Source organism: Juglans microcarpa x Juglans regia, chromosome 3D (assembly GCF_004785595.1).
Source record: "Juglans microcarpa x Juglans regia isolate MS1-56 chromosome 3D, Jm3101_v1.0, whole genome shotgun sequence".
Lineage (NCBI taxonomy): Eukaryota > Viridiplantae > Streptophyta > Magnoliopsida > Fagales > Juglandaceae > Juglans > Juglans microcarpa x Juglans regia.
Genome location: NC_054598.1, coordinates 3,947,652 through 3,958,246, shown reverse-complemented (window position 1 = coordinate 3,958,246; position 10,595 = coordinate 3,947,652). Strand labels below are relative to the sequence as shown.

Here is a 10,595-nt window from a genome sequence, read left to right as displayed (position 1 = left end):
CTCTTTTACTATAAATGATTCTATTTTCTAAATGAATTTCAGAATAAAATTATGAGTTTTGCCAAACAGATAGACATTTATCTTAGGACCTATAATTAAAAAAAATAAATAAATCAAAATCAAAATACATAGTTTCATGGTAATAATTTTTTTTTAAATTAATTAAAGAAATCAAAATAATATTTCCAACTCTTAATATGATACGATATATTTACTTCATAACAAAAATAACTTTAAAATATAATATACCGCATTATGTCATCAATTTTTGGATTCACTTTTATGCAATACGTCTTATCTACTGATAAGAGAAGCTTTAGAAATGGACATGGAAATATATAAAACATATAGAACTGGCCTACTTTGAATCAAAGAACTGCAGCAATAGAACAAGAGACAGACTGCGAGAGAGTTTGCTGTCCTTTTTATTCAAAGAAATCGAATCCGTACACACATATACATAACATCCTTTCGACTTTTCAAAACTTCCCACATCAATTAACCTACGACTTTCCAAACGAAGGGAAGCAGTTGAATAAATACAGAATCAAATTAGTCTTAGATACCATTTACATCTTACCTTTTTACATCAAATCATTCTGCATAATAATAATAATAATAATAATATTTACATATACGCTTTCCATGTACAACTACCCACACACACTAGTATGTACAGCTGTGTATGTTTTCATTATCATTGTCTTCTGTACTTCCTACACTTTTTATTCTCTCAAATCCAATCACATATTAGCAGTCAGATGGGTATACCATGGCTCATGAACACCAATGGTAACGGTGGCAGCCACCACTAAAACTTCGGCCGCTTCCACCACCCTCTGTGTCAGCAAAACAGCTCCAACTCGACGCAATGCCATTTCTGCTAATTTCTTTCCCTGAGGCCCATTTCCCCCCAGCATGACTCCTCTGGCAGCCAAATAAACCGCACGAGACACCTTTTGAAACACGGGATCCCCCGCTTGCAAGCTCTTTGATAACATCCTGGCCGTGACCACCCTCCGCAACTTAAGTTTCTCGGTGTCTGCCTTCTCCTCACCCTCTATTGGGAACTCACTAATTATTTCAACAATTTCTTTAATACCTGCATCTTCAACTCGATCCAGTAGATCCAAAAGTCGCTCAACACACTTTGCGACTATGCTTTCCATGTCTGTTGGGGCTATTACTGCCTCGCTCAGGAGGGTCTGCTGGCAAACTAAAATACTGCATTTTACATAACTTCAAATTAATAAAGCATTTCAATCAAGAATAAGACATGCAATATTTCATGGCTAACATATATTAATTAAACTATCAAGATAAGATACAAATTTTAAAATAATTCAGAATTAGATCTATATATTGTTTTCCCCACACAGCAAAGCTATTTTACCTTGTGGAAATTACAATAATCTTCTGAATTTGAGCTTGAACAGACCTCAACCTAGAGAGGTTAAGCATTAAAGTTTCAGGCAGAGCTGCTTGTGTGAGACCTTCTACCCCATTTACTAATTTCAACACCCCAAGTCTCACGAGTAAGTCAACTTTTGCTCCCTTGCATTCAGTTAGTTGATCACCTGATCCAACGACAAAACAAAGAGAGTATCAAGAACTCTTGCATGTCTATTATCAACTTACACAGAATACTGGAAACTCAAAACCCTTTGAATATATACACAATACTTAAATGTTGATTCCAGGATCATACCATTACTTCTAGCAGCTGAAGTTGTAATTTGATTTCCATTTGTTTTGACCAGAAAGCTTCCACCAGTTCTTAGGGCGGTGGAAGGAAGAAACCCTGGAACTGAAATTTCACTGCCCATCAAAGAGGAGAGGAAATTTTTGTGTTCTTCCCATTCCTCATCTTTGCAACCTATAATGGAAGAAAGCCACTGCACTGTCAATGGCAAAGAGGTATTCGCATCAGATGGAGATCCATATCGGTTGGCAAAAGCATTTCTAAGATAATCCAAGCCAGTAGGACCCTTTAACAAAGGCTCCATAATTCTTAAACGTGCTTTGCTTATCTCCTGCTTAAGCACCTGCCAGAAAATGTCCAGATTATATTAAACGGTTGCACATTTAAAAAAGGGCAAACAAAAAAAAAAAACTCATATTGGCTATTAACTCCATGCAATCACTAAAATGTATCTCAATGTAGATATATATATACAAACAGTACAGTACAAAACCTTTGCCGATCTCATTTTAAAATAGGAAAATGATACTGTGCCGCCTCAGTTTGCCCGCTTATGCATTTTATTTAATTTTTTTTACTTAATGGTTAAGGAAATGACTATTAGTGTATTGATTTTTTTTTTTTTAAATGCTTAAAGATGCTTCAAAAAAGTTTGAAAGAAAAAGCAAAAAAAAAAAAGAAAGTGCAATTTACACTAGGGGGCACGCCCAGTGGCCAAACCTGGGCGGCATAGTAGAACTACCCTTTAAAATATATCAGAACTCCTTTAGCAAGGTGCAAAAGATATCCTATCGCGCTCGGCTATACCAACCAATAAGATTGGTGGTCAGCACCACTTCTGACTCATTTTACTCAAAGCTTGGCTATAATTAGCAAGTGTGAAGGCATCAAATATAAGGAAAATTACCTTAAACATCATGATACAAGAGTAAAGTAATAGCAGAGTCCCATAAAAATATGGCGGTAGCCATGGGCCATCAAATGATTCTTAAGGCCATCATAGACTAACCATTTGTGGGCATCGAACCCCATAATAACCAAAACTACAGAAACAATATAATAACCAAGAAAGTAAGGCCGTATATATTTATATGCCCTGGTCAATTAGCAATTCGAACTAGTGCTGCCGCTGGGCATGGAGATAAAAGAAAAGAAAATTTCAAATCTCAACGTTTTACTAGCATATGATAACTTTAGACGTGTTTGAGCAACATACTATGAAGAAACACATTTTTCTTCTTGCAGGGTAACTTAAAAAGGGAAGACAAAGTGCAAAACCAATAGAAGAAAAGGCATGAAAACACACCTGAATCTGCTCTAGGACAAAACGCAGGCCCCTGATCGTTGCAATTACGCAGGAATATCTTGACTCATCACTGGCTTTACATATCTCGGATAACTCATTCATTAACATCTGATGGTTGGCCTTCAGTTCATCATCATTAACTGGAGCAGAGAGCTTTTGCAAAGCGACCAATGCAAACTCTAGAATCCTTCCAAGGTAATCAATGTCCAGGTTACCTGACTTTAGCACCTTCAAAAGGGGAAAAGATGGGTTAATATCAATATATGATGATTTTATGAGTAATTACTGGCTGCAGCTAAGGAAGGAAGTACCTGAGAGAAAATGTCTATATCAATAGCATCAATAATCTCTTGCTTCCAGTTCTGTGGAGCCATCTCGCAAATTTCATCTCTCACCTCCCTCATGAGTTGAACAATCCGATCATAGTCAGGATCATCCTGTTTCATAGATTCCATCACGCCATCCCAGAATGCCTTCTCCATTGCCGCTTTTATGTTCACCTACACAATAGTAAGCCAAGAAAACATATTACCACCAGATGCTTGTAACTAACAGTAATAAACTACATGCTTTTGCATATTGATGACAGGAAAAATACAAACTTTTTTTCACAGGTAAGTAAAAGATGACCGTAATATATATAAATGGATCATGGAGTTCTGCTAATTTTCAGTGACTATTTTTTATGTAAGTGTTGTGCAGACTATCAAAAATCAGTAGATAATAACCTTAATATTCTTTTGATCTTCATCAGTGGCACTCAAGCTATCATTAAAAGCATGGCGTTGCTCATGGAGGAATTCATTTACAATCAGCTCATTCTCGGAGATCAGATTTTCATCTGATGAACCCAGCTGACGGTCTAAACTGCTTCTATGTGAGGAGAAACCGAATCCTCTTGTTGAGGAAGCATCATCTTCCTTGAATAAGGTGCGAACTACGCGGCTTGGCCGTTCAACACTTTCACCCACAACACTTACTTTATCTGAGCTAGCAACATAAGAAGGTTCACCTGAGGAGCTCGATGGGCTAGGAGAAATGAAGTGTGTGATTGGAGATTCTATGGGGCTTCCATTCTCCTTCGCTTGAAAGTATTTAGACCGGGTTTCAGATAAAGCAGATTCCATACGCTCGATCCCAGCATCCCCACTCAAATGTCTTACTTTTTCCCGCAGAAGTCTTTGATCTTCTGTGACCTGCAGTTCAAGAAATCCAAACATGACAATTAGCAGGATGTTTCTACAGAACTAGGAACCATCACAATATTATCAACTCCTTCTAAAGTCATAAATTAAACTGATAGCAAAATTCAGTACTTTCAACCTGCAAGGCTTTATCAAATCGAAGATGGAAAAGTTCACAGCCATCAAAACATTGACTATTGGGACTGACGGATCTTTCAATCTTTTCAAAAGTCCAAAAATTAAATCTCCAATTGAAAACCGCACGCATATGTGTAGTTCACCAAATTGCAACAACTTTAATTGCATGTTTGGTGATTTCCCAAAATAGATTATATAAAGGGTCAAGGCAAGACCTGTTTCTGAATAGCCTTCATGTCATGGGTAAGAGCAACACTCTCTCCTCCTGGAGTTAGCTTACAAGTTTGAATCATAGAGAGCTCAAGCTGGCATGCTGCCCTCACCAAATCCTTCTCCAACAATTGAGCATCCTTAACTTTCCACACCACAAAGCAATTTAAGTAGGAGCACCATGCTTTGTCAAATGCTTGGAGCTGAGACCTGAAGGTCCAACACTTTTTTAATTTGAGGTCAGACTCTTCATCAAAACTTTGTACTGGACCCTCCAGTACAATCTTTATCAAAATCTCAAACTCTCGGATAACATCCTCCGCAGACTTGGCCAAAGCAATTTCACGCTCTCCTTGGTCACTGAAAACCGCATCTGGATGACCCAATATCATGTAAGCACAAAGAACCACTCTCACAGGATACCTTGATAATTTATCTGGACTAATGGCTGCCTCTCTGACAAAACCTACTTTCTTTGCGTCTTTGCTCCTCCTAGAAGTACTGGGAGTATCCCTTCTCTTAGGGGAGGCAACTCGTTTGAGAAGGTGGTCAATGTTATCCATAAAGGACGGGTGATGATTAGCAGCAGAAATAGCTCTGGAGACCTTCAGCCGGCTCTCAAACCTGTCAAGTAAAGCTTTCACTGTCTGAAGGGTGGCAGATGATTCGATCAGAAGTGCAAGCTGCTCAAATGGCAATGATTTCACAGACTGCTTATTCATTTTCAATGCATCATAAGCTTTTGCCAAGGTTAAGGTAGTTTTCCTCACCCTAAGGAAACGCCTCCAGCACCTAGTGAAAGCAACACAATTAGAATATGTTGTTTCATCCTCGAAATAATGTGCAGTATTGTACAAGAAAAAAAATCTTGGATATGTTTAATATCCATGCACAGCACTCACTATTTATATGTTTGAATTCATATTCGATCAACTAATATTGCCAAATATATGAAAAAATATTAAAAAAGAAGTCACATTAATGTCCTACAGAAAAAATAAAAAGCTCTTAAAATATAAATATTTTCATCTCCAGATCAATACCTGTAAAACTGTATAGAAAATGTCACAAACTCAACACTCTGAAATGTACTCGCCAAATATGCATTAGATCACCTCATCAGGTTCAGGTTCAGGTTCACATACCAAGGAAAAAAAAAAACTAGCAACTACGAATACAGAGCTAAATACTTAACCCAGCTCAGCAAATCTTTTAAAAGTTTAACAGTGATGCTTTAACTTCTGCAGTTTCTTTTAAGATAAATAAAAAATTCTGTAGTAATGACAGGCTATATACCTTGCTAACTTTCGGGAAAGATGATCAGCCTGTTTGTGCAACCTATTCCACTTTGGGGGAACAAGACCATGCAGCCTACCTCGCTGCCTCAAATATTCTGCTCTTTGTCTCTTTGCCTGATTATCATGAAATTCAATGAGAAATGATAATTAAAAAAAAAAAAAAGCCCCATAAAAGTCACAACTCACACCAAGTGAAAACTAAATAAACACCACACAGTAAAGAAATTATAACCACAATTCAGAAAACAGGCATACCCTCTGAAGTCGATCTTCCAACTTATCCCTCATACTCCTCCTTTCAATCTCACGTTGGTGAGAGACAGACTTAGCCACCCGTCGCACTTGCAACATCCGAGCACGTGCCCTCTTTTTCTCTGCTTCCAGCAAACCTAGTCGCTTTGTCTCAGCAGCTGCACGTTTTTGTTGAATTGCAGCACGAACACGCTCCTTGTACTTGCTATCCCGAGCCATCCTTCGCAATAAGGATTGAGATGACCTCTCCTTTAGTGTGGCTCTCCTTTGCCTGTAAGCCTTAAGCATAAGCATTCTATTTGCCGCTGCCTGCTGAACCCGCGATTCCACTTTTGTTCCAAGCTTCTCCCGTTCTTTCTCATAACGCATTTGTACCCCACTTTTAGCTGCTTGCCGCAACTCATCCAACTTAGCTAGTCGCATCTGGGCCTTTGCCAAAATGCTCAACCTGGTGATGCAATTATCGGTAATTACCATTCTCTTTTTGGGCTGCACTCTTTTAATTTACATAATTGACACAAGTGTGATAGTTTCTTTTGAATTTTATTATGGAAAAGAAACGGCCCACATGAAATCCACTGACAGGCAAAAGAAGTTGAAAGTCACAAGCAAGTAAATTTCAGACATCAGTCCCATGCAGAATTATTGGTCTTTTAAAGTTATGCAATCCGAGTAAATTTGAGGCATCTGGCATGGAAATTTGGTAATCATGGTAGAGATGTTGTGTAGCAGTTATTGAGATCACTGACAGGTTTTTAAGTTATAAAGGTGAAACTTAGCGATGTGGATATTGGGAGGAACTCAAAAGTTCCAAATATACAGTTCAAATAACTAGTAGATAATCCAAAGTACATCCATAGATCATGACAATAATAATAACAAAATTGGTTACAGCAAACAAAAAACGTGATGCACAAAAAAATAATACAGAAATGCCACAACTTAATTGCAGAGCTGTGGCATGAATATAGAAATGTGGAAGTTGTGGAAATTGAAACACATAGATATTACCTTTTCTGCTCAGCAGCTTGGAGCTTTGCTTCAAGACGCTGGCCAAGATCTTCCTCATGAGATGAAGACCGCGATGGGCTTCTCGGCTTTGCTCTAGCCTTGCTTGACAGTTTCTCATAGTATTGCTGCATCCAAAACAAAATTGTAGTGTAAGCCAATGTAGAATTCGCAGAGATTTAGACAAACGAGGAGTTTTAAAATTTTCACGTTTGATTATGGTGCATGCAAACCAAAACCAATGACCTATAGGATTCAAAGACAAAAAATAACACCTAGAAGTCGCTGATTTTATCAAAATCAAAATAGGAACGAAAATTTAATAATTTACTTAAAAGAAAAGGTAAGCATGAAACATCAAAGGGACAAAAGAATAAATGATAGTTTCAGAAAGAGAAATTCAGAGTTGTGCCCTCTGTGTTACTAATAAGATTGACTTACTTATCAAAAATCAAAGAGAAATCCAAGTAAGGCCAGCAAGTATTAATTATTACCTTAAATTAAAGTGTTTAGAAGCATTGAGCAAAATAAAAACCAATGATACCAAACTTCTTAGACGTAGAGGAGAAGAGAATTTAGGGCATGTTTAGATGCTTGGAGTATTCAGAATTTTGTGAATAGTAGTAAATAGTTTGAGTAAATATGTTTTATTGGGTTTTGAAAAGAAGATAAAAATTTGAATAAAAATATTATAAAGTTCAAAAATTGTTTAAATTATAATTTGTTAATATTATTGTTTTGAAGTTTGTAAAGTTGTATTGTTTTTGTGTTTTGTTTTTAAGTTGATGTAATGATATGATGAAAAATTGAAACTGATAAGTGTTTTGTAGCTGAGTGATGTTTGAAAATGAAATTATGAGAAGTTTTTGAAAATTCTCATGTTTGCCAACATCCCCTTAATCAATTTCAACACAAAATCAAGTGAAGAAAATATATTTGATATGTGGGTGTCATAGAGAGAGAGAAAAGGGGGGGGGGGGGGGGGTGTGTGTGTGGGGGATGTTCTTGCGAAAAGAAAGAGCAAAACGGACATATCCAAAGTTCCAAACAGAATAAGCACCCACTCTCACCTAACACAAGAAGGAAAAAAAAAAGCTTCGGTACAAAGTTTTAACCAAGAGAGATAAAAATTATTTTTTACAAAAGCAATATATATGCGACAATTCAATGAGATTCAGAGTGAAAAGTAAGTAAGAACGTTTTTTTGCCGTGTTTGGTTGCTGAGAAAATTAAGAAAACGGTCATTTTGATAAATTTAATCTACTTCCTGAGAAAATTACGGACTGCACTAAACTGATCAACAAAATCACAGGAAAAAAATTAATTATTTTAGGTGTGACTTTCTCAGGATTCACAACGATCGGAAAAAGAATATAAAAACTATAATCATGAAGTATATGTTAGCAAATCGTTGTAAAAAGGTACCCGATTTGACAAAATTATCAAAGAATGAAAAATATATGAGTCAGAAATTATTTAGTAAATCGCGCGAAACCAAAAAAAATCGAGAACGAAACAAATTAAAGAGCTGAGGAAACAAAAAAGAAAAAATCACACGAGTCTTCAATTTCGAGAACGAAACCAACAGCAGTGCAGCACCGAAAAAAAAAATTGTGGAAGAAAAAGAAAGCCTCAAAATTCTATGTTATTTCTTCATATCCTCGGTAAACAAACAGAAAGTCGGACAAAAATCATAGTCGAAGTGAAAATTAGGGAAAATATATAATAGTAGAAACCTGGCGCCGAAGATCAGCGTCGCGGAGCTTGGCTTCGATTTCTTCAACTGTACTCTTCGGAGGAGACCTACACTCCAAGAGCCTCCGCTGAAGCCTACGAGGTAATCTGGGAGAAGAGTTCGAAAACGAAGTCGAATCTTCAAGGGGAAAATCCATGGCAAAAGCAACAGCCTTCCCGTCCTCCGGCGACGACTCCACTCTCGCAGCCATCACATCTAATGATCCCTCCCCACCACGACGCCGACGGATGACTCTGAAAACGTATATACGAAAAAGACAACGACGATGATGATACGTACGGATGTATGTATGGATATCCGATGATGATGATGATCTGAGAGTGAAGAGAAAGAGAAATCAGAGGATGGTGGAATGGAAATTTTTTTCCTCTCTCTTTGTTTTAGGGGGGACGGTGTTTGGTTGAGAGAAGAACGTAAAGGGATAGATAGTAGAGTTTTAGAGTTATGGAGAAGAGACTATAAAGCGGTGCGTAGGTGTGCAAAAGTAAACGTTGTGTGCCGATTACTTATCCGAAATATGAGGGTGGACTTTGCCACGTCAGCGGAGCCCCAACGGCACTCTTTCGGTTACCTTTCCTTAATTCCTCTGCCTTCCTCTGTCTCTGATGCGGTGCGGTGCGGTGCGGTGCTTGCTTTCCCACTCCTCTCTCTCTCTCTGCGACTCCAACCTTTTTTTCTTTTCTTTTCTTTCTTTTTAAGTAATGCATCTCCAAATTTTCAACTACAATCATGTGCACACAAAAGAGGATTTTCAAATAAGAAAGTGGCTTCTTTGTGTGTTGACACGTGTTAATTGGCGTGCAAATGGCCAGCTACCTTTATTGACCATGCCTTCGTCAGGTGGTACTTAAATAAGAAAAATTATGCACATCTATCATTATTTATTATTCTACATTTATAAAAAATATTCTTACATTTTATAAAAGAAATTATAAATATAAGATATGAAAGTAAATAATGACTTATGTATATAATTTATTTTTAAATTAATTATTTTAAAAAATATTATAAAATTTATTTATTTGATTGGATTATTGATGAATTAATATTTCCTTTATTTTTGGGCTGAGGAAATTCATGCGTCAAACTATCATATCTTCAATCCAATGATGGTTATTGAATCTTCCAAGTAATGGTCTTCAGATTGGAGAATGAGAATTGGGTCATTCTTAAATGATTGCTACACGATTGTAGAGGTTCAATATTAGGTTAGGTCGTGTTTTTTTTTTCCAAACAACCTTTTTGAGGTCAAGGATTTTGATTGGTCGGTGAAAGATTCAATGGAGCAATTAAAACTGTCAAGCATTAATGCTGTTAGTTAGATGTCCTTGAAGATGCTGCATTGAAAGATTAATGTTACTCCTCGATGCGTGTGCTAATAACTTGACTATAATGTTTTTTACCTCAACTAATCACTTTTGCTTTTTAAAACCAATTACCCGTGACGACAAGAACTATTTACTGTGTTTAAATTTAAATAAATAATATTTTATGAAAAAATTAGGAATGAATTATAAATTTATAATTGAGTTGTCACCAAATAAGAAGGTTATCATTTATTTTAAATGATATGAGATGAAATAAAATATTTTATTAAAAGTTAAATAAATTATATTAGAATATAATTTTTTAATAATAATTTAAATTTAAAATTTGAAAAAATTAAATTTTTTCTTATATTTTATATAAAAATTTAAAATAATTATAATAATTAAATAAAACGAGATAAAAAATTTCGTAT

The 10,595-nt window shown here is 36.2% G+C and overlaps 1 protein-coding gene across 1 annotated transcript; it reads right to left on the bottom strand.

The window, feature by feature from the left end:
• Positions 1–402: 402 nt before the first annotated feature.
• On the bottom strand, positions 403–9,449 carry LOC121255567. Its single transcript, XM_041155939.1, has 12 exons — positions 9,426–9,449; positions 8,835–9,087; positions 7,102–7,226; positions 6,094–6,538; positions 5,837–5,952; positions 4,546–5,332; positions 3,737–4,204; positions 3,320–3,508; positions 3,009–3,236; positions 1,709–2,045; positions 1,394–1,577; positions 403–1,224 (listed from the first exon to the last, which is right to left on the bottom strand). Exons 2-12 carry the CDS (start codon positions 9,042–9,044, stop codon positions 744–746), a joined length of 3,570 nt encoding a protein of 1,189 aa, XP_041011873.1. The 5' UTR covers positions 9,045–9,087; positions 9,426–9,449; the 3' UTR covers positions 403–743.
• Positions 9,450–10,595: the final 1,146 nt, after the last annotated feature.

Coding starts and splice junctions, on each gene's coding strand:
- LOC121255567 (XM_041155939.1), bottom strand. CDS start 9,044: ATGGCTGCGAGAGTGGAGTCGTCGCCGGAGGACGGGAAGGCTGTTGCT. Junction 7,227..8,834: donor ACGCTGATCTTCGGCGCCAG/GTTTCTACTATT, acceptor TTTTGGATGCAG/CAATACTATGAGAAACTGTC. Junction 2,046..3,008: donor TTGTCCTAGAGCAGATTCAG/GTGTGTTTTCAT, acceptor ATTTTCTGGCAG/GTGCTTAAGCAGGAGATAAG.